Source organism: Erinaceus europaeus, chromosome 9 (genome assembly GCF_950295315.1).
Source record: "Erinaceus europaeus chromosome 9, mEriEur2.1, whole genome shotgun sequence".
Classification (NCBI taxonomy): Eukaryota; Metazoa; Chordata; class Mammalia; order Eulipotyphla; family Erinaceidae; genus Erinaceus; species Erinaceus europaeus.
Window position 1 is genome coordinate 86,768,069 of NC_080170.1, and position 25,374 is coordinate 86,793,442.

The 25,374-nt window shown below is 36.9% G+C and overlaps 1 protein-coding gene across 3 annotated transcripts in view; it reads left to right on the forward strand.

The window, feature by feature from the left end:
- Nucleotides 1-25,374, forward strand: part of LSAMP (limbic system associated membrane protein) — a 791,240-nt gene that overhangs the window by 434,479 nt on the left and 331,387 nt on the right. For all 3 annotated transcript variants that reach the window (XM_007516306.3, XM_060198321.1, XM_007516307.3), the window contains exon 2: nt 11,741-11,973. In XM_007516306.3, coding sequence (XP_007516368.1) covers nt 11,741-11,973 — 233 coding nt within the window. The remainder of the gene's footprint in view (nt 1-11,740; nt 11,974-25,374) is intronic.

Below are 25,374 nucleotides of genomic sequence, written 5' to 3' on the forward strand. Positions count from 1 at the left end.
GGTTGAAAGCCAGAACTAAAGTCAATTACCTTCAGAAAGGTAACAGCATGTTTTTTCCCTAACATTCTATCAGCAGTGTGACTACTGTAAACACTAGAAATTCCATACAAATCCATTTCCTATGATTCACTACCTCTATGTTCTTGCCCTCTCATGAACATTCAGTACTTCAGTGTCTGTACATGTACATATGTGCATGCAGACACTTGATGTCCGTGTATGTGTAGCAGCTAGGTGAGAAAGCCTGGGCCTGTCTTGTAGATGCTATTATGGTGTTAAATGGGCTAAATTTTTATTATGATCCTAGGAAAGTAAAAGCCTAGAAAAAATAAAAATGGGGGACCAGTTGGTGGCGTACAAGCCTCTGAAGGACCCATGTTCAAGCCCCCGCTCCCCAACAACGGCAGGGATGCTTCACAAGTAGTGAGGCAGGTCTGCAGGTGTCTCTCTTTCTCTCTCCCTCTATATCCCCCCTCTCAATTTCTCTATATCCTATCAAATAAAATGGAGGGGGGAGGAGGAATGGCCACCAGGAGTGATAGTGGATAGATAGTAACCCTCAAGGCAGACAGAGAGAGGATAAAAATGCTAAAATTGAAATATGAACTTTGTAAACAGTATCACTCTTAGATAAGTTTCAAGTTCAAGAGGATCAAGATTAAGAAAGCAAGACCAGGGAGACAGTGAAGCTATTGCATAACCAGATTTGTGTTCCTGAAGGCCAGAGGTCCTAGGTTTGATCTCCAACACTAGTGTAAGCTAGAGTAAGTAGTGTTCTGGTCTCTGTATATATGTATGTCTATCTCTTTTTCTCTCTTTCACATAAATAAATTATAAAAGACTAAGGGACTGGCATGATAATCTACCTCTAGAGTGTACCTGCTTTGTCATGCATGTGACACAGGTTGAAACCAAACCCTCACTGAACTTGGGAAAGCTCCAGTGTTGTGGATTCTTCCCCTCTCTCCTTGTATGTCTCTCCATATGAAAAAGTTCAGAGCTGTGAGGTCATAACAACAGAAATTATAAAGAGAGTAGCCATATACCAAATAAAAATATGTTCTCAAGAGATGAGTCAGGGGTCAAACCTAGAAAGAAGTAGAAATAGGAGTAAGTTCTCTAGCTAGAGAACTGAATTTCTTTATGAAAACAAGAACAAACATGTGTCACCCGTGAATCTCCACATTTCTCTTAACTTTTCACTGAGTTTAATCTTCAACATTTTAGTGAAGCATGGATTGTACAAAATTATTAATAATTCAAAGTGCTTTAAATTTGGTTTTAATTAATGTTGCTATTTATTTTTAATGTGGTCATATGTACTTTTGGAGTTCATCATATTTAAAATAATATTATCAAGGAAGATTAAGAAACTGACTGGAAAATAAGGTATTTCTACCATATATTATCCCATCTTCTGCTAAGACCTTTTCCTTATTTCACTTTTTAATGCTATGAATATAGCTTATTGCTTCCAAGACCAAAATATTTTCTTTGAGAAAGATATGATTTTATAATAGTTTTGTTGATTTACTAAGGGTTTGATTTCTATTATTAAAGTTATAAAGAAAAGTGCATCAAAATAAATGTCATATACTTAAAAACTCCCTTTCCATTCACATCTCGAACCATTCTACATCTTACAAAAGAGGGAAGATCAGAAGCTGAAACAAATTATTAATTAGCAGTTAGATTTCCTGTGAACAAAACCCCCAAAAGTGTTCTTATAAATATTTCTCAGTGAAGTAGATATTGTTTATCTGCCTAGAGTGTTGCTAACCAATTTTTATGCAAGAAAAAAAAATGTACAAAACACTTAGGTTAGATGGTTTCTTACATTAAATTAGAAATCAGACAAGATACAGTATCCTATTTGCCTTCTACAGAGTAGAAGATCATGTTGAGGCATAATTATGAAATACTGAAACACAACAGAAGGGCCATGATTTGTTAACACTAGTTATTACCAGAACATTTCTAGGCTTCATTGTTGTATCACTATCCTGATCTTGACTTGTAATTCAAGAGCTTTGTTAGTAGCAGCTAGGTGCCTGTGAGGGGAAAAAGCATCCAATTATTCAAACAAACATTCCTTTGTAAATCTTTGTTCTTATGCTTCTAAATAATTTAAACCAAGAGACTAAGGTCTACCCCACTATTTTCAACATTGGCTTGTTCAAAATTTCAGATAGGATATTTCTTTTGTAAGGATGCCCTTTATAGTGTAGGATGTTGACAGTATCTGTGGATTTTACCCCCTAGATGCTAGTAATGACATGCCCCCTTCTACTGCAAAAACTGAAAGAATATCAACAGATATCACAAAGTATTATCAGGAAGCACAATTGCACCAAATGTAGAACCACTCTTCTAACTTTTCTTTTTTTAATTTAAAAAACCAGTCTTCCCTATCGATCCAGTTTCACTGCCTCTGACCATTATCATTAAAAAGTAATAGGGGCAGGTAGCAGGTGAGATTGTAAGTAAAATGTATTTCTTTGTTATCAGTGAATAAATACCAGAATGTGCACATTTTTAATCTTGTTTTTTAAAATATTTTATTTATTCCCTTTTGTTGCCCTTGTTATTTTTTATTGTTTCTGCAGTTATTATTGTTGTCATTGTTGTTGGATAGGACAGAGAGAAATGGAGAGAGGAAGGGGAAGGCAGAGGGGGGGAGAGAAAGATAGACACCTGCAGACCTGCTTCACCGCCTGTAAAGTGACTCTCCTGCAGGTGGGGAGCCAGGGGCTCGAACCAGGATCCTTATGCCGGTCCTTGTGCTTTGCACCACCTGCACTTAACCTGCTGCGCTACAGACTGACTCCCCGGATGTGCACTTTTGAAGAAAAGGAAAGTTTGGATAAGTGTAAATACTGAACTTTCTACCTTTGGGTAACCAGTAACATTTATTAAATATAAAGAGATATGACTAGTAGCAACTGAACAGGACTAAGATCTGGTAGTAAATATAAGTAGTTCTTTGGGACTAATCAAATATAGCAATTCTTTTCTGCCTCAAATTATTTCACCATTTTGAAAGCATAATCCTAAAACTTACACAGCATGAGTGGAATTGTCAATATACCTGTTTGTATAAGTGTGCATAATTTACTTGGAGTGAAATATGTGTAGAGATCTAACGCTTGAGGTTTTTATGTATGCATTGATTTTTTGTGGCAGTTTTGTGAATTCAGATATACTAAATAGTGGATATAAAATTCATTTGCTTGCTTTTCCTGTTATATTTTAAGCTGACTTAAATATATATATATATTTAGGTAGTTAAGGTAGTTAAGGTAGGTAACCCACCTGATATTTTGATAATTCATGTTTAAATGTTTACCTTGTGCTTTCTTCCTCCTTCCCTTTCTTTTCTTTCATTTTTTCTCTTTTTCACATGTAATAGAGATTATTTGGCTCCACAGGTGACCTTTCCTCACAATAGAAACAATGAACACATTTTTTTCCATCCTTCACTATCATATTAGTGTTATATTTAAAAAATATCATTTGGGAAGTCAGGCAGTAGTGCAGCGGGTTAAGCGCACATAGAGTGAGGTGCAAGGACCAGCCTACGGATCCCAGTTCCAGCACCTGGCTTTCCACCTGCATAGGAGTCACATCACTGGTGGTGAAGCAGATCTGCAGGTATCTATCTTCCTCTCCCTCTCTCTGTTTTCCCCTCCTCTCTCCATTTCTCTCTGTCCTTTCCAACAATGACGACATCAATAACAACAACAATAACTACAACAACAATAAGAAAAACAAGGGCAACATAAGGGGAAATAAATAAATATAAAAAACTGAAAAAATATCATTTGATTTACCCTTTCTATTTGACATTTAACTTGTTTTTTAAATTTTTATTATCTATATTTACTTATTGTATAGAGACAGCCAGTAAATGAGAGGGAATGGGGAGGATAGAGAGGGAGAGAGACAGAGACATCTGCAGCCCTGCTTCACCACTCGCAAAGCTTCCCCCCCTGCAGGTGGGGTCCAGGGGCTCAAACACAGTGTAACATGTGTGCTCAACCAGGTGCACCACTACCCGGTCCTTTAACTTTTTTTTTTTAATGTTGAAAATAACCCTCTATCTTCAGTGCTTGGTTTATTAACACATATTTGATAATTGGCCTAGTATCAATTTCTTGAAATGAAGTTCAGTAATATAACTTTCAGTGAGTGTCTCTTGTATATGTAGTGGGTTTGTGATGCTAGGCCCTGTGAGGGTGCCATAGGGGAACTAGGAAGGCCATTAATGAATAGACCTCTAAAGAGAGACAAATGCAAATAACACTAATACATCTGGGAGTAGAATGAGCTTATTGGGAAGTTAAGAGCTTTCCTAGGAAGATGAGTCTTTAAAATATGTATCCATATGCTGAGCTGCCTGTCAGAAATGCCACTTAAGGAGAGGAACAGGGGCATGAAGTTGGCTCAACAGTGCAGCACCTGGCTTTCTTTTCTTTCCCTTTTCTTTTTTCTCTTCTTTTTTATTGATTTAATAATGATCGACAAGACCATAGGAGAAGAGGTACCCTTTCACACAATTCCCACCACCACTGGAGTTTATCTTCCCATCCCCTCCATTGGAAACTTTCCTATTCTTTATTGCTCTAGGAGTATGGACCCAGGATCGTTATGGGGTGCAGAGGGTGGGAGGTCTGGCTTCTGTAATTATTTCTCCAGTGGACATGGGCGTTGGCAGGTCAATCCATACTCCCAGCCTGTCCCTATCCTTCCCTAGTGGGGCAGTGCACTGGAGTGATAGGGTTCTAAGATACATTGTCGAGGTTGTCTGCCCAGGGAAGTCAGCTTGGAGTCATAGTAGCACCTGCAACTTGGTGGCTGAAAAAGAATTAAGATATAAAGCAGAAAAAAACTGATTTATAATCAGGAACCTAAAGGTAAGAATATATCAGATGATAATTGGGGTCTCCATTTTGGAAAAAGCTAGGATGTGTACTTCGGTATATTCCAATGGGCCATGACTTGACCAATTTTTGTCTTAGCCCAACAGCTAACTTGCAAGAACCTGCCTTTCCTGTGTGAAATCATGGGGCTTGATCCTTGGTAGAACATAAAAACAAAAAAAGAGGGGAGTTGAGCGGTAGCACAGCAGGTTATGCACACATGGCACAAAGCACAAGCACGGTGTAAGGATCCCAGTTCCAGCCCCCGGCTCCCCACCTACAGGGTTGTTGCTTCACAAACAGTGAAGCAGGTCTGCAGGTGTCTATTTTTCTCTACCCCTCTCTGTCTTTCCCAACTCTCTTCATTTCTCTCGGTCCTATTCAACAATATTGACAGCAAAAATAACAACAAAAACAACAACTATAAACAAACAACAAGGGCAACAAAAGGGAAGGGGATAACCTCCATGAGCAGTGGATTCATCCTGTAGGGACCGAGCCCCAGCAGTAACCCTGGAGGCAAAAAAAAAAAAAAAAAAAACAAGTTGAATTCCATGGATAGTGAGTCTCTCTCTCTCTCTCTCTCTCTCTCTCTCTCTCTCTCTCTCATATTCAAAAATAACCAAAGATCCAGGAGCTAGATAAACTGATAGAGTGTGTACTTTAGTAAGTAATAAGACCCAGGTTTGAGTTTCCAGCCATCACTTCAGAATTTAATGCAAAAGGGAATGTTCAGGAGCAGTGGAACTATACTATAGTGTCTCTCCTTCTTGCTCTCTTTCTCTCCTTCTCTGACTCTCACCCTGTATGTGGAAAGGGTGTGTGTGTGTGGGGGGAATCCTCCAGGAACAGTGGAATTGTACAGATGCATGTCAGAACAAAGCCCAGGTGGCACAAATTAATTAATTAGACATATCTCAAATGGTTTTGCTCATATGTGAAATTTAGGACATTGAAAGAGACAAACTTGCAAAACAAACAGAAGCAGAAGAGGTGACCAAACTGTCTCTAGGACTTTATGAGAAGTTCAGTTATAGTTGGGAGCGTGGAGGCACAGAACGTTGGTGGTGGGTGTGGTGTGAAACTATCCTTTGTAAACTTACAATCTTGTAAACCACTATTAAATCACTAACATATATATCTTTAATTTTAGATATTATAAAAAAGAGATAATCCCATGAAAAAAATAATTAGATGTGGGACGGGGGGGCATCAGTGGTTGAGCACTTGCTTGGGAAGCTGACTTCAATCTCCAGTATGGCATTAGAAAAAATATTAATAAAATGGATGGGCATCCTTTGCACCTTTCATCTTAGAACTGACAGCTACGTTTTTAAAGTACAGTACTAAATTCTAGATTAATTGACAATATCATGATATTCTGGAGGAAAATATATTCAATACAAGTGGTACTTAATATAAATATTAAAAACATCATAGAAAAAAGGGAAAAAAAAACAGGAGCAAGCAGTAGTATGCCTCACTGCATACATACATTACCATGTACAAGTAAACTGGTTTAACTTCCATTCCCCATCTTCATAGGTGAAGCTTCATGAGCCATGAAACGGGTTTGCAGGTGTCTCTATGTTTCTTCTGTTTCCTTCTCCCCTTTCAATTTCTCTTTCCTCTCAAATTAAAAGAAGAAAAAGAAAAAAAATAGCCTCCATGAAAGGTGGATGCTGCATACAAGCACTGAGGCCCAGCAATAACTTCTATGCCAGTAAAAATGTACATAAATAAAATACTTCATATCAAACATTTTCCACCTTAGCCAAAGCTGATTTTGAAGATAAAGTTACCAGGTAACCAATTTGAGCTACACAGATTTTATTGTATTGAAGCAGCATTTGGGGCAGAGGTTAATCCAGTTTTATCATATTATGATGGCATGGTTTGAAAATGCTCATTTCCTCTGCAGGCACTGCCTAATGTAAAGTTAAGCTATCCTACTTTCTAGATGCAGGTATATGTTGTTTACTGGCCAGTCAGTACATGCTGGGAACCAAGATTTAGTCAGTGTTAACTTACTTATGTATGCAATGTAAGGAAACAAAGCAAGGTGTTGAAGTGATTGAGGAAAAGATAATTACTGAGTAGGTTCTCTCCTGTGTGGAATATAGGAAATTATATCATATGAACTTGCCACAAAAAAAAAAAAAAACTGTCTTTAAGACTTTGTGAGAACTATGGTGGTGAGGTTGGAAGGAGTTGATTGCAAAAACTGATGGTGGTGACTTGTAGAACTCTACCCCTGTAATCTTAGGACCTTATAAACCGTTATTAACCCACTAATAAAAATATACAAAGAATTATCTTAAAAGAAAAAAGCAGAGACAGACTCTGACTATAGAACTGAGGTCACCAAATGAAAAAGGTCTAGCAGACTTTACTAGCCAGTGTTTACCACTTAAGGAGGTTTTTTCATGATTAGCCAATCATTAAAAAGCATGTGCTTGGGAGTTGGGCTGTAGCGCAGCGGGTTAAGTGCAGGTGGCGCAAAGCACAAGGACCGGCATAAGGATCCCGGTTCAAACCCCGGCTCCCCACCTGCAGGGGAGTCGCTTCACAGGCGGTGAAGCAGGTCTGCAGGTGTCTTTCTCTCCTCCTCTCTGTCTTCCCCTCCTCTCTCCATTTCTCTCTGTGCTATCCAACAAAAACTACAACAATAAAACAAGGGCAACAAAAGGGAATAAATAAATAAAATAAATATTAAAAAATTTAAAAAAAATATTTAAAAAAATAAAGCATGTGCTACAAATTGAAACTACTGCTTGGACTGTTACATTCTATTTCAAGTGTAATCTCCTTTAATATTTATTTATTTTATTGAGGTGTAACTCACATGTTACTTCATACTAGTTCAGGAGCAGCCTATAACAATCACCTATATGTATCTACAGTGAAATGAATAACAGAATAATGTTAACATCTAATATCCTACATAGTTGTACATGTTTCTTTATTGTTGTTGGATCTTCAAGACTCTGGGTTGACTTTAGCAGACAGAAAGAGTGATATGGAGACAGCACAACACTGAGGAGGCCAGGGTTTAATTCTAGTTTACTTACATTTTAAACCAGCCCCCCCCCACACACACACACACACAACCCCTGTGAATGATCTCATTGGTCCTACAACTCTTTATTGATGAGAACTCATAAAAGCTGCTTTCTTAGAAACTTTCAAATTTGCAAGGCAGTATTATTACAGTCCTGGTGCTATGCCCTACATCTCCAGGATTTTCTGTCTTATAGTAAAAATGGTTGTACCTTTATGCCTCTTTCATTTATCCATCACACTCAATTTCTGTCAATCATCAATTTGTCCTCTGTATTTATGAATTCTGTGTGTTTGAGTGTATTATTTCATATGCATGTGAGATCATTTGTAAAGGTATTTGCCTTTCTCCTGCTGACATTTCAGTTAGCATAGTACCACCAAGGTTCATTGATGTCACAAATATTAAGAATTTGCAAGCAAATTTTCTTTACTTGACATCCTTACCAAAATTTATTTCTTGTCTTCTTGAAAATAATAGGCGTAACACAGCATCTCATTGTACTTTTGACTTGCAATCCCCTGATGATTAGTGATGCTGAGCATCTTTTTCTGTATTTATTGGCCATTTGTAAGTTTTCTTTGGAACAATGTATATTTATTCACTCTGCCCACTGTTAATAATTTTTGCTATTCAATTTTATGAATTTTTTGTGTAATTCCAATGTTAAGTGCTTATCATAACTTTTGTTGTTCCATGTAAGTTTTAGCATTATTGTTCTGTTTCTTTAAAATAGCTGTATTTTTGCTGATTTTGCAAGTTTAATTAATTTTGAGTTAATATTTGTGCACAGTGATCAATAGAGTCCACTTTCAGTTTTTTTTCTGCATGTAACTGTCCAGTTTTCCCACTAATATTTGCTGAAAACTTTGCATGTGATCAATCTACATCTTTGGTCTCTTTCCTATAAATCAATACACATTTGGGTGTACTTCTGGACTGTCCTCATGAACACGTTTTATGGTTTACAATAGTTACCACCTTAAATTAAGATTTATTTTTAAATATTACTAGTTCTAAATTTGTTATTATTTCACTTATTTTCCACTTAACAATTTCAGTAATTTGAAAAGATTATTTTCTAATTTATAGAGTCAGAATATCGGAGCCAGGCAATGGTGCACCTGGTTAAGCACACACATTAATTACAGTGTGTGAGAACCCGGTTCAAGCCCCTGGTCCCCACCTGCAAGGGTAAAGCTTCACAAGTGGTGAAGCAAAACTGCAAGTGTCTCTCTGTCTCTTTCCCTTTCTATCTCCCCCACCCTCTCAGTTTCTCTCTGCCTCTATTCGATAATAAATAAATAAAAATATTTTTCTTTTGGAGTCAGTAAGTTATTTTGTAGATATGGGCTACATTAAATGGGTTACTGATATATATATTAAATATATATCTTATTTAATAAATAACTTTAAAAATTACAACACATCTAGCAAGCTTACTTCCCCCATGCAAGTGACCCAGGTTTGAACCCTCAGCACACCATATGGTAGTACTATGACATTAGAGGAAGCATCAACATGATGGTATCTCTCCTCTGTTTACTTCTACAAATGAAAAAAAAATGTCCCTCAGGATCACTGCAATCACACATGTATGAGGTCCCATACATACTTCCCCACACCAAAATAAATTACTATATTGTTCTCTGGTATATGGAGTTGATTATTCATACTAAGTGAAAATCATTGTTTATGCCAGGCATCGTAATATTCTTTCATTTATTTGAAAACTAAATTGATAAATTTAGATGAAATACAATGTAAAAATAAGAAGTTAGGTAGAATGTCATAGCAGAATTTCTATTTAATGTATTGTTTCAGTAGAATCTTTTTTGTGGATCTGGCAATTTTGTTGAAATAAAATTACTTCTTTAGGTAAGATGGATCTGAACGGGGAGCGGGGCAGGCAGTGGCACACTTGGCTAAGTGCACACATTACAGTGCACAAAGATCTGGATTCAAGCCCCTGGTCTCCACCTCCAAGGGGGAAATCTTCACAAGTGGTGAAGCAGGTCTGCAGGTCTCTTTCTGTTTCTCTCCCACTTTATTTCCCTCTTCTCTCCCAATTTTCTCTCTGTCTCTAATAAAAATAAATAAAGATAAAACATTTTTAAAAAGATGGATCTGAACACTCTCAGGTAATCATTGGAATAATGAATTGTGTGAAAAATAGGTTAAAATTTCTAAAGTGTTCAAAGCATCTTAAAAACTTAACTTTGAAATTTAATTCATTTTTAGTTCATTTAATTCATTTTAGTTTAGGGCATGAAATGGGGGTAGAGGTATATATAATTATATGTCTGTATTTGTGTCATAGGCACTGTTAGTTCACACAAAGGTATTTACTGAACACTTGTTTTATAACAAAATGTACAAAAATACCAAAATAATTTTTTAAGATACCCAATTGAATATAGCAAAATGGCCATATGATGTGTATTATATTACTTTTTTTTTTTCCTGAAGTGGACTATGTTCTCTGTGGTGTAGCATGTTTGATTTTTTCTGTGTTGCATTATGTAGTTCAGGGGAAAGGGGAGGGAAACATTGTTGATTTGAAATCCATTTATAGAAGTAGCTTTTCCTTCTCAGTAGTAAAGAAAAACCACAATAACTCTATATTCAACAACTTAATTATTAGTTGAAAGATAGAAAACAACTTACTAATGATCTTTAGCTATAAAATTGCCCCAAACCACTGAAGAGAATAGAATAGGAAAAGAAAAATTGAATCTAGAAGAAACAGCAAATAATGCATGAAAATAGATGAGCAACCAAACTAGAAGCACCGTAGATGAGCTATTTTTAAAATCCCAACTTTTTTTTTCTTTTGTTGGTATGAGAAGTTCAAGTTGGCCTCTGTATCCCTAAAGTGAGAAGTGTGTGGGTTACACATTAATTCCCTTTCTTTGCATTGGTGTGGAGTATCTATGCCTATGTTTCTGACCTGAGAGAAAAACCTCAATTTGATGCAGTTTGAAAATACAAGGGAACATGGTGTTTTAATTGTTCTTCTGTCATGCTCCTGGATCCTTCTGGCTTTGCCTCATGCCCCAGAGTGCTGAACAGCTGGCTTTGCAGCTGTGAAAAAGGTTGAGGACAGTCTCCCTGTGGGGTATACATAAATCATGCCAAAGGGATTTGGAAAGAATATATATTCATATCCATATTTGATAGATTGAAAGAGAAAATTGCACCTACTATGATATTTATCTTTGTCTAGTAAACTGCGTTCTTTGCTTCTTTCAAATTTCAGTAAGTCTTTTCGATATTTTAAAAATAAGGAATCAGATAAACATTTTACCTCCACTTTCCTTAGAAAAACACCTACAGAATGTGGCCCTTTGTCTCTCATAAAAGAATGAATTCACTCAGATGTACCAGAAATGCCAGTAGCACACTGATTCTACGTCTCAAACTTACTTAAACAGATATAATTTGGTGTGAATGACCTTTTTCTAGACAAGAAGATAATCCAGTGGGAAGTGAATGCCCATTTAACTTTATTTGCACAAATTAGCCATACTGATTGTTTATAATTGAATTGTGTCTAATATAATAGAATCTATTTACTGGATGTTAATTAGATCTTAAAAGACAAATAGTGACAATACTTATATCAGAAAGAAATGGTATGACAATAATCCATAATGCATATCATTATTATTATTTTCTTGATTAGTGTTGTTGAGTCTAAACGAATGAATGCATAGTTAGTTAAGGCTATGGCTCTAATGTTGCTTTTTTGTTGTACCAGGTGTGTTGTAGAAGACAAGAACTCAAAGGTGGCCTGGTTGAATCGTTCTGGCATCATCTTTGCTGGGCACGACAAGTGGTCTCTGGATCCTCGAGTTGAGCTGGAGAAACGTCATTCTCTGGAATACAGCCTCCGAATCCAGAAGGTGGATGTCTATGATGAGGGCTCCTACACTTGCTCAGTTCAGACACAGCATGAGCCCAAGACCTCCCAAGTTTACTTGATTGTGCAAGGTAAGAAAACAGTAAGTTGGGTGGGTGGTAAGGAAGAGGAAGGAGGCAGAGGATGGAGGATATACAAAATCCTTGCATAATCTTTTCTGGTGGGATAAAAGGGGAACACTTCAAATATATTACTGCTCAGAAGTATCTATTTTCTGTCTAAAAGTATGAGCTTAAAATGAGAATAATAAGGGAACATAGAGGGAGAAATCTTGTGAACCAGCATTCTTAGTATAAAAATGCACAGCAACGAATACAGAAGTTGAAATAATTTGAACAGGATACAAGATCATGCAGAATGTTTGGGTAAAATTCACTTAATCAAACTGTTAGGTCTTGGACACTTTGCTTGAAGGCTTGATTTATACCTGCCTTTCATCTAAAAAAGAAGTTAAATTATTTGGTTTTTATTGTAGTTCATGTTGTTTGGGAAAATAAGTTTCCAGAGTCCCTGATAAACTTTCAGTTGACTGGGTCTCTTTTTAATTTGTATCTCCATTTAAAGACAAGTTATTTGTGAGCAACTTCAGTGACAAGGGTCTGAAAAATCATTGGGGACACTCTGCTCCTAGATTGGGGTTTCCAAGGGCACATCTGAATCATGGTTTTACAGGATGAAAATCTGAAATGGCATGCACATACCCCCAAACTATAGCTCTCTTGGGTCCTTTTTCCCATAATTGCAAGAGGAGAACAAAGATGATCAGCTACACACTTTTATTGCAAGTGAAGTCAAACCACCAGCAGTTTTAGCCTATCGGGAAAGATCTAAGCACTCACAAATATTAGAGCTGCGTTCATGTATTTTGATTTACAATTTTATGTAAATTTAATGCAAATTAGGCATGGTCTTAGGGCTTCTGTCAAGATTCCAAGGCAGTCAGTGGTGTGGCAAAGTCTGACTGTAGCTTCTATTAATGTGTTATGGAATTGATTATTGCAGCATTTAAATTATTGCTCTCCCAACTCCTCTGATTAATAGGTTGAACCTAGAGTAAAATACATCAGAGACTGCCTAGTAGAAGGGTGGTTTAGTCATGTGACCTCTATCTGGGTCCATTTGCAATGGCTGACAGATTCATTTTATTGCCTATAAAAAGCATGTCTACTGACTTAACAAAGTTTCTATCATATTCAAAACAGTATTTTCATGTAGCTCAGTAGAGAATACATGAGCTCTATAACAAGAAACAATAGGGCTTGGATCTCATGTAGTATATTTGACTGATCTATGGCAGTCTGTGAAATCACTTATTATTAGTAGAACTGCCCCTGCGGCTACAGACAGACTATAACCCACAGTCAACGACTGCCACCTCTCCAGATTCAAAGGAGGTCTCGAAACTTTACATCAGGCTCAACCTGACGCTGTTAACTGGCTATGGAAGAAGGGCAAACGCTAGAAGAATTAGTAGTATTAAATGTGATTATGGACCTTGAGGCAATTAAAATATAAACAATCATTTGAGATAACTTAGTATACATGGCTCGATCTACTTCTGTTTTAATATATTTTTAAAATTTTTTTCTGATCTACTCTGGACTGACTTTTTCAGATAAAGGGAAAGAGAAGGGGGAGGAGGGGAGTGAGAGAGTGGGAAAGAAACCACAGCACTGTTGCTTCCTTCCCTACAGTGGGGGCCAGGATGGAACATGGGATACAAACATGACAAAGCAGTACATGGTCTAGGTGAACTAAACCATAGATCCTAGGAACCAGTTTGTGGCAGAACAAGTACAGCAAAAAAGTTACCATGAGAGAAGACTCGAATTGGAGCCTCCTTTTGCTACCTGCTGGAGGGAAGCTTCACAAAAGATAGAGCAAGCTGCAAGTGTCTGTCTTTATAGCTCTTTTCACATCTCTCTTGCCTTATTTTGTTTTGTCTCTATCATAATTGAAAAGTAAATAAAATGGGGGGGGCATGGGGTTACGCCTCAGGTTAAGTGCACACACTACAAAACACAAGGACCAACATAAGGATCCAGGTTTGAGCCCCCAGCTCCCCACCTGCAGGAGGATCACTTCATGGGCGGTGAAGCAAGTCTGCAAGTGTTTACCTTTCTCTCCCCTTTTCGTATCTTCCTCATCCTCTCCCACTTTCTCTGTCCTAGCCAACAACAACAGCAGCAATAACAACAAGGACAACAAAATATGGGAAAAATAGCCTCCAGGAGCAGTGGATAACCCTGAAGTCTAGCAAACAAACAACTAAATAAAATGAAAACATTTTTCAAGTAAAAATTGTCACCAAAGTGGTAGATTTATGATGAAGGCACTGAACTGAGGCAATAACCCATGTGGAAAAACAATAACATCAGCAACAACAACAACAACAAAACTACTCTAAGTCAATTCTTAAAGTTGGGCATTTTAGTTTCCATAACACATCTATTTGTTAATTTTTTATTGGAGAACTAATGGTATGCAATATAGCTGATGACACATGCATGGTATATCTTCACATCCCACCATGAAACTTCTTTGCAGAATATTTTCACCCAGAATTTCAGGGGTTTTTTTTCCATCATCATACAATAAGACCCCAAGGTTCTCTTCATTTCTTTCCCCCCCTCCTTTTCTAGTCCTTTGCTCTGGTGCAATATACTACATCCTGTCCAAGCTTTATTTTTTGTTTTATCTCTGTCTCTATTTCCTAATTTCTGTCTATAAGTGAGATTGTTCAGTATTTGTCCTTTTTTTGCCTTATCTCACTTAATATGATGTCTTCACGTTCCAGGATGAGACAAAGGAAAATATTTAATCTTTACGAGCTAAAAAACATTCCACTGTGTATGTTGACAACAATTTTTAGCCACTCATCTGTCATTGAACATTTTGCTTGCCTCCAAGTTTTGAGTAAATGTATCTATAAGAGAGAAAGACTTTCTTAGCAGAAAAAGTGACAGATAAATCTTTAATGTAACATGGCATGAAAGTACATTTTAAAAGATCAATAAAATTCACTGTATAAAGTGTAACTACAATTGGTTGAAGAATACAGATTTCCAACTTTCAGGTGGACACAGTAAGTAGCAAATATAGAGAAAACTGTTGGGGTCTTACTAATAATCAAGGAAATGAAAAGCAAAGCAGCAATAAATTGTTGTTTATTAAACTAATATTACTAAGAAAGGGTTAACAAAATCTGGCTACTTGGAATTGGTAACTCAGTAGGAAAACTAACACTTATTTGTCTCCCTGTTGAGAGTGTAAATTAGTGGAAATTTTGCTAGGGTGATATAAGGATGTCTGTCAAAGTTTTAAAATATATTTGTATCACTTGACCCAGTAATTCTACTTTGCAGATATGCAGAGAGAAAACTCTGAAATGAAATCACAGATTTGTGTTCAAGCTGGTCATCACAGAATTATCTTTAAAAAAATTAAAATAAAAGAAATATTCTATGAACAAGTCACTGAGAAGCTGTTTCATAAGAAGGAATACCATTACAATAGATATTGGCATGTCTTTTTCATTGTTCTAACCTCTTCCCAGCACTTAGCAGATCAGCTCCTTTCAGTATTATTTGTATTAAGACATTATCTCCAATATAAAAACAATAAAATCCAGATCTACTCAAAACTAGGACATAGACAAGACAGACAGTCCTTGAAAATAGGCACTATTTGTACAAGGTACACAGGACCAACTGTGGAAGACAGCATACTAGTTATACAAATTACTTACATGCCTTAGGTTCCAGGGTGCCAGGGTCCCAGGTTCAGTCCCCAACACCACTATAAACCAGAGCTGAACAGTGCTGGGGAAAAAAAAAAAAGCAAAACAAAAGAAACAAACAACAACAACAACAGAAAAAAAGGCATTCGGTACCAAAGAGAATATTTTCATGTAACTGACTGGTGACACCAGTAACAGTTTATATGGTAATGATTGTGTCATTGAGATATTATGAAAGCCAGGGACATTTAGGATATGGTGAAAGCTATTGTATATCATTTTTCAAATTTCAGGGCAGTCATGAATCCTTCATGTAATCTTTGGGGCGTGATTCTGTTTTTGCAGATTTTCCAATAATGTTATGAGTTGCAATGACTTCTAATTTCTGCGCCAAAGCCACCAAAAACGTATTGTGGTTCTTCCAGCTATTATCTGTCGAAGCAGTCATTGACTATAATGCAGTTTAGGACATTCATCATCTGATAAGTATGCTTGTAATACTGGGTTAAATGAGTGGTGGAAAAAAACAGTATAATCCATAATCCCAAATTTATAAATTATAATAAGTACATACAGACATTGTATACATTTGTATATCCATTGGAAAAATAAGAGATGAAATATATCAAGAGATTTTACAAAAAAAAGATTTTTCTTTTTACAGAAAAAAAAATGTACTTTGCTTAGTTTTCAAATGTGTTTGTGTATGCATGTATGTTCTATCTGAAGAGTAGCTTAAAACTTAAAATAGTTAGCTATGGATTACTGAGAAAACAGACTTTCAGAAGAATTTTTAAGAGTTCAGCTTGTTTTAAGTAAATTCTATCTCCATTAATTTTTATTTTTTCTTCTGTACTTCCTCACCTGAATGTTCTTCTATATTTTCCTTTTCTTTTTTTTTAAACATCTACTTTTATTTATTTTAAGTTGTTCATTTATTGGATAGAGATAGAGAACTCTGATATATGTTTTTGCTGATAATTAAACCTCGGACTTTTGATGCCTCAGGCATGAAAGTCTTTTTGTATAAACATTATGCTATCTCTCCAGCCCTTCTCTCCTTTTTTCCTATATCTGAAGTAAAACAACAAAATCATTTGTTCTTAAATAGCAAGGCCATTATTTCTTTTGTATTTAAAACATGTCCTTTTAAAAATAAGAATTGTAAGGATAATGCTAAACATTCCTGGAACCTCAACTTTCCAGATCTCTAACCCACTACGGAAAGATAGAAACAGACTGGTGGTATGGATCAACCTGCCAATGTCCATGTCCAGCAGAAAAGCTATTTCAGAAGCCAAAAGTCCCACATTCTGCACCCCAGAAAGAATTTTTTTTTGTCCATAATCCCAGAGAGGCAAATGATAAAAGAAAACCAAACGGTTCTGTACCCCCATTCTACCAGGACACAGAAGTGTTTAGCATCAGGAATTGTTTCTATACCATCACTGAAAGGGAAGTGAATCTGGAAAACACCAGAAGAAACCAGGCACTGTTTCTCTTAACTGAGAGAGAATTGGAAAAGAAAAGATACTAGAAAGTAGAATAGGTGTAGGAGTGACTTAAAAAGGAAGTGAAGGCGGGACCACAGAAAAGAATGGGCAATAGGTGTGTGTGTGTGTGTGTGTGTGTGTGTGTGTACACATAGATATAGATGGTAACAGAATCAACCCATACCTGTGACTTTGGGTGAACTACTGTAGTTTGCAATAGAAGGGATGAGGACACAGAACTCTGGTAGTGGGAACCATATAGAATTATACTTTTATTATCTTATAATTTTGTTAAACAATATTAAATCACTAGTAAAAATAAATAAAAATAATGCTAAACACAGAGATGCACACAGTACAGAATTTGGGGGCAAAGACAATAATACTTTTTTCTAAGTTTTTGCCAGGCTTATCAAATAAAGAAAAGGTTGCAGAAAGAATAATAATCTGGATTGGGAAAATAATTCAACTGTTAAAGCATAGAGCTTGCATAACTTTTAAATGGCCTGCCTTCTTTGTACATTGATAATAGCATCTGTAGTGGAATATACACCTTGATTCCAAGAAACTGGTCTTTTTTTGGTGGAGAAGGGAAATTTGTCTAGAAATGTTTCCTAAGCTTTCCAATACCCACTTCATGTTTATTATACTCATGTAAAAATCAATCTTTGTGTCCAACACAATTTGTTCTGTTTCTTCTTATTTCCTCTATTTCTGATAATTGCACAATTCATCAATCTGAAAGCGGAGCTATTTTAAACTTCTCACTTCCCATTTATCTCTTCCATTCACTGAGTCACACATTTTTGTGAATCATTCTTTCTGATTTTCTCTGATTTAGGACCTTGTTACCTCTTTCCCATATCATTTTAAAGAAGAGAGTTATATGTTTTGTACCCACATTACTATCTTCTAAACTATGCTTATTATCACTTCAATAGTTGGTCGTTTTTTTTTTTTTAATAAAAAGGAAACATTGAGGAACAGGCGGTAGTGCAGCAGGTTAAGCGCACGCGGAGTAAAGTGCAAGGACCGGGGAAAGGATCCCGGTTCAAGCCTCCGGTGCCCCACCTATAGGAGAGTAGCTTCACAGGCGATGAAGCAGGTCTACAGATGTCAACTTTTCTCTCCCACTCTCTGTCTTTCCCTCCCCTCTCCATTTCTCTCTGTTCTATCCAACAACAATGACATCAGTAACAACAACAATAACTACAACAGCAATGAAAAACAACAAGGGCAACAAAAGGAAAAATAAATAACTATTAAAAAAGGAAACGCTGACAAAACCATAGGATAAGGGGGGTACAACTCCACACAGTTCCTACCACCAGAAATTTGTATCCCATCCCCTCCTTAGATAACTTTCCTATTCTTCATCCCTCTGGGAGTTTGGACCCAAGGTCATTGTGCGATGCAGAAGATTGAAGGTCTGACTTCTGTAATTGCTTCCCCACTGAACATTGACAGGTCTATCCATACTCCCAGACTCCCTCTCTTTTTCCCTAGTTGGGTGGGGGGTTTTGGAGACTCAGAGCTCCAGGACAAATTTTGGGGGCTGTCTGTCCAAGGATGTCTGGTTGGCATCATGTTAGCATCTGGAACCTGGTGGCTGAAAAGAAAGTTAACATATAAAGTCAAACAAATTTTTGACTAATCATGAACCTAAAGGCTGGAATAGTACAGATGAAGAGTTGGGGTGTCTCCATTTTGTAGATAGCTAGCAGGCATATTTTAGTTATATTCCAAAGGAATGTAGCTATACTAGTATTTTTTGTTTGTTTGTTTGTTTTCCCTGAGCCTGAAATCTGAAATGCAGGTGGATCCAAGTTATTGTCTGGAGAGATGATGTCATGGCTGGAAAAAAGGACCAGAAAGCTGGATCAGAGAAGAGAGTAGCTCCCAAATATGGGAAAGATGTATAAATACTGTTGACTGTAAATCCCATTGATCTGATGTGATCTGGGTGGCATATTCAGTTTAGGAGCCTATGTGACCTCTGCATCTCTGTAGATATGAGCACATTCTGTGCTCATGAGTAGGAACATTCCAAGCTGCCCCAATATCAGGGCCCATCTTCCTCAGGTGTAGCATAGAGTATGTTGTCCAGTCTCCCTTCAGAGGATAGAACATTCTCTACCATTGTTGATCCACGTTGAGGGCAAGGTCCTATGGGGGCCCACAAACCAGTCTGTTTTGTTGTTCCTGATAGAGATGACCAGTAACAATGGAGAGAGGGATTTATTCGAGGTCTAAGCCCATCATGTCTGTTTGGGAACCTCAGGACTCCTGAATAGGGCCCCAGCTGATGGGGTTGTCTGATAGTGACTAAAGGGTCATCGTTAAAGTATGCCAGTCTCTTGCCCTTATTCAGCTTTTGCGGTCCTTTCTTTGGTAAGGTTAGCTTTGGCGTGAGTGAGGGAAGTGTAATAGGAAGTAGGTGAGGAGGGTATCTAATTCTAAGTAGAGCCTATTTCATTATGAACTTTATACTGACTCACTGCAGACTATTGTGTACTTTTGCTTTCAGGTGTATATTTTGCCCTAATTTATGGATACATGTGAACATACATTCTATCTCACAGGACCTGGTCTATATCTAGGTTTTGGGACTTTGTTAGGAAGTGAACTACCTGGAATGCAATTAAAGAATCCTATTAAAGGAAAGGTCTCACCTGTGTAATGAGGCTGAATGGCTGACATTCCACACCTGATGTCTCTGGACACAGTCTGTAGTAAAGCATGTGGAGGTAGTACTCCTTGCGTTGATTAGGTTGGGATTGGCAGATGCAGTGTCATTTGGCATGAATTGAGAGAAGCATGCAGGAAAGTGAGCCCCACACTAGAGGTTCAGAACTGGGGGAAATATAGGCTCTATAGAGGAAGCGGGAGGTCCCTGCTTTCTTAGGGTTTAAGAAGGCAATAGACACTTAGTGCTATAATCACATTTTTTGGCAGTTGGGTTAACTTTGAAATATCCCTTTGTTAGGATTTGTTGTATCATACACAACATCAGCATAATTTATGTCCTTTGACATTTGTATATAGCTGTGCCACCGGTTGCTTCTGTTCTCCCTGGTCTAAGCTTTTAAGAGAGTCAACATATCGAAGACTCAGGCTATGGTCTGTGAAATAAAAAGTTTGAGACATTCAATTAAATTTTCCCCTCTTATATTAATTAATTAGTGATTTATATTACTACAGATTAATAGAAGTGTACATAAACATCATTCCCACCACCAGAAGACTGTGTCCCATCTCATCCTCCCTCTCCACCCGACCCATGAAGCCAAACATTCACTCTCACCCTCAACCCAGGGTTTATACTTTTATGCGCTATTCCAAATTTCATTACTTGTTTAATAGAGTTCTGCTGATAAGATCTCTTGTCCCCAAAACTTCCATCTTCTTAAACTTTATATTGAATAGTCTGCCTCTGAATATTCTCCCCTAAATATTATGTTCCAAATTATTTTTTATAAATTTTTTATATACTGAGCCATCAAGCACTTCCTTAAAATATGAAAGTGTTATTAGATAAGCATGAAGTATGAGAAATGGGATTCCAAGTACCATTAGGGGACAGGGCCCATGAATTGTAATGTAATGAAAAAGAATGGATGAGATACAAGAGGAGATTACAAAGGTCCACAAAAACCTTTTTGGCAAGAAACTTTTTGGGATATTAGTGTTTATAGTTTGCTTTGAGTTTTTGTTTGCTTTTTATTTGTTTTTGGTGTTTGGACATTCCAAGTGTAAAGAAAATAAGTTAAAGTTTTTAAGCAAAGTACTGGGATTCCATTCAGTTTTTAAGAAAATCACACTGCATACTGTATGTAAAATGACTTCTCTCTCATGGCTTAATTGACTTTCTCACTTCTAGGTAAACTCTTTTTGTCCCCAAATCCAGGACAAGAGCATTGGACTTAAGAGCCTGAAATCCCTAGTTCAGTCCCTTACACCACATATGCCAGAGTGATGTTCTGGTTCATTTTCTTACTCTTATTAAATAAATAAATCTTCAAAAAAAGTAAGCATTCACATCACTAATACATTTTTGTCTCTCAACACATATCATATTCTACTTTATAACATAACTGTTTGAACACATCTCTTTTTTCCTCTGCTAGTATAATTTCCCAGCATTCACACGCTGTGCCATATTTTTCTTTGAAACAATATAGAATGTTAAAACAGTAGAAGGCTCAGAAAATGCTCGATCATGAATAGTCACCATTTGTAATGGCAACATCCAGGTTCAAGTAATATTCATAAAATAATTTTCAAGTTTACAATGAAGGGTGAAATCATAAAAAAGAAAATTAAGACAGACAATGAAATTGTAGTCTTTATTCATTGTGATTCTTCATCACTCTACCTACGTGTGAAAGGAAAATATCTTTATGATTATCTGTACTCTGTTCCCTCTGTTTTTGAAAGAATAAATCTCTTCAACTTATTTACAACAGTGGCATGAATATCACCCAACAAATTTGAATACTTTCTGCTTTTCAAAGGAAAATACCACTTTTCTTAAATTTGTTATGATGAAAAAGTATCAAAGCTAAAGAAGAACTTATTTACCAAATAACCACTCAGAAAATCATAACTGGGTCTATAAGTTAAGAAAAGACAGAGCATTTCAGATGGTTCCAAGTCAAAAGTAAAGGGGTAGATATAACTTTCCAGAATACTGATTGGTTGTTAAACAGATAACAGTTTATGACACATTGTAAATTACTCTTCTGGATGAAATGGTTTATGGGTAGGGGATAGGATTGTTTTTTAATATCTGGAAGTATCTAAAAACCTATGCAACTTGCATTAATCTGATCTCTTCTGGATAATGCTGCTATTTAAAATCAGTGGCATATTTACTTCTCTCAGAATATGTCTAAGTTTATAAACCATTATTTGTTGTTTGTTGAGAAGTATTTCTTATTCATTTGAACTGTTTTGAAAGTGCCATGTGCTTGTCAGTATTTATTCTTTATTTAATCATCCTATCCCACTCACATCTACTTTATAATCATTTACCAGAAACTTAAGAGTTAGGAACTTTTTGAGACAAGAGTTTATGAAAAAGAAAAAAGAAGAAGAAGAGCAAATTAAACTGAAGGATTGGAGTGAGAACTCACTAAGTAGGCTCGTGACTTGTGGAATCCAACTTTAAGCTCCAGTACCACATAGATGGTGCTATGAAAACAGTTAAAGAAACAATGCTGTGTTGGTTTCTCCCTCACTGTCTCTTCTTCATCTATCTTTCTGTATATCAGAATGAAAAAGCATCCTGGAATAATGAAGTCATGCATGTGTGTGGTCTGGGATCCATACAAATGAAAGTCACTAAAAAAGAAGTACAGTAGTATAGTATAGTAGCAGAATCTTTCCTGATAGTTCTTTAGTGAAGTGAAACAATTCATTAGCTTAATATTTCTTGTTTTGCCTAATTTAGCAAGAAGGGACTGTAGATATTTTTAAGTGACAACATGCAGGTGAGATTTTTCCAGACATTCTCCTTTCTCTTAATCAGATTAGGTTTTATAGTTTTTCACCTCCTTTAGAGATTTTTTTTTCCACTCAGTTAATACTGAGTTAGAAGGGAAGAAAAAAAAAAAACATTTCAAGAATGCAGCCTGGCCAAATGGCCCATGATTGATGGGTCAGCAACAACCAAGAAGGTATTTGCCAGTTCACCAATGCCAAGTTCTCAGAATTATTTTCCTGCCTGAAACAGCTGGTGTTCTCTATTGGAAGACTGCATCTCTGTATACATCCATGATTTGCATATTTATATACTTCAGCTTCTGTATGAGGTCTGTATTTCACAGCAGTGTGTGTAAGTTGTACAGTCTTGCTGCCTGAGTGCCTCCGGCATGAGATGGTAGAATTGGTTTGGGTAAAATTAGAATTTTAAGGTTTTGTGTTTTGTGGGTAATCCAGTATTGCCACATTTTTGTTAATCTCCCTTTTCATCAACTTTAGTAATATTTTTGAAGCATCTCTCTGCGTGGGTGACCATTTGAGGCAGACACATTATGTACTCTCTAGGAGGGTACAAACTCAGATATTAAGGCATCATACCCAGAAAGGAAGACATTAAAGGGATATATTTAGTTAAATTGAAGTAGAAAGAGGAAAATGTGAGTTTTTAACATTGAAGAACATTATCAATTTTATTTCCCCTGAGTATGACAGAATTTAGAAAAAGAAAGAGTGGCTCTACTAAGGCAGATATAAATTCTGCTAGACTCTCCTAAAAATTACTCTCACAGAGTTCCTGAAACAAGTAGAAATTGTGCCATTGTTTAGAAGATTGGTTAGAGATGGCTAGTTGAACAAAGAAAGGGGGCGGGAAAAGGACTTTGGATGAAAAATGTATGAGAACTTGAAGGAAACAGAAGTTGGAATAAGGGAGTTAGGTTGTAGTGCTGCGGGTTAAGTGCAGGTGGCATAAAGCACAACGACCAGCTTTAGGATCCTGGTTCTAGCCCTGGCTCTCTGCCTGCAGGGGAGTCACTTCACAAGCAGTGAAGCAGGTCTGCAGGGGTCTATCTATCTCTTCCCCTCTCTGTCTTCCCCTCTTCTCTCCATTTCTCTGTGTCCTACCCAACAACAACGACATCAATAACTACACCAATAAAGCAACAAGCGCAATAAACGGGAATAAATTAATTAATTAAAAAAAAAGAAGTTGGAATAAACAGGCAATGTATATGTGGAAATTATAGTTGTGAAGGAGAGTGGTGGGTGATTAGAATAACATATATTAGGGTGCCAGTGTCAAAGAACTTTAAAAGCAACTGAAAAACCCATTTTCTCACTACAAGATTAAATATTGCTTAAAGCCCAGAATTGTTAGTTTGGTAAATATGCATTCACTGGTTTAAAATATATAACACTCAAGAGAGGGACTATGTAAAAATATTAATGGTGTACACACCTAGTAAAATGTAGTCATATAAATCACTAGTTAATTAATATGAGGGGGAAAATTAATTGTATGTCTCCAAGTTTTTCAAAACACAAACTGAATCTTTTCAATATATAATCTGTGTAATTGATATGCAGACTCTCTCAAAAGCCTAGACCAAGTAGATCAGAAGCAACCAATAGCACAGCTATATACAAGATACTGGATACTGTACAGCAAACCCTAACAAAAGGACTTTTCAAAGTTAACCCAATTACCAAATAATGTGATGATAACATTAATTATCGATTGTCTTTTTGAACCCTAAGACAGCAGGAACCTCACATCTCCACCATAGAGCCTCTACTTCCCCCAGTCCTGGAACCCTTGGATAGGGCCCACTTTTCCCGTATGCCCCTCCCAATCCATATCAAATAATATTGCATCTGCCGATCACAACCTAACCAACACAACGATTGCCACCTCAACATGCTTCACTTCAGACTGTGTCCAGAGACTTCAAGTGTGGAATGACAACCCTTCAGCTTCATTACTCGGGTGAGACCTTTCCTTTCAAGTATACTCTAATTTCATCTCAGGTGGTTTACTTTCTAACAAAGTCCCAAAAACTAGATATACACCAGTTTCTGTGAGAGAGAGCATATGTTCACATGTATCCGTAAACTACTGCAAAATATATACCTGAAAGCAGAAGTACACTAGAGTTTGTAGTGAGTACTCCCCTAACACTTCCTCTCCACTATTCCAAGCTTTGGGTCCATGGTTGCTCAACAATTTGTTTGGCTTTGTATGTTAACTCTCTTTTCAGTCACCAGGTTCCAGATGTCATCAGGATGCCGGCCAGGCTTCCCTGGATTGAAAACCCCACCAAGGTGTCCTGGAGCTCAGCTTCCCCAGAGCCCCACCCTACTAGGGAAAGAGAGAGGCAGTCAACGCCCATGTTCAGCAGGGAAGCAATTACAGAAGCCAGACCTTCTACCTTCTGCAACCCACAATGACCCTGGGTCCATGCTCTCAGAGGGATAGAGAATGGGAAAGCTATAAGGGGAGGGGGTGGGATATGGAGATTGGGTGGTGGGAATTGTGTGGAATTGTACCCCTCTTACCTTATGGTTTTGTTAATTAATCCTTTCTTAAATAAAAATTTTAAAAAAAAAGAAAAGGAAAAAAAAATATTAATGGTATGACATACCCCAACAAATACCTTACCTCAGTGGTCCTTATTTTTATGTTATTTCTAGTAAATCCATTTCAATTAAATTTTAATTCTAATTTGATGCCATTACACATGTTATGGAAGGATTTCCCA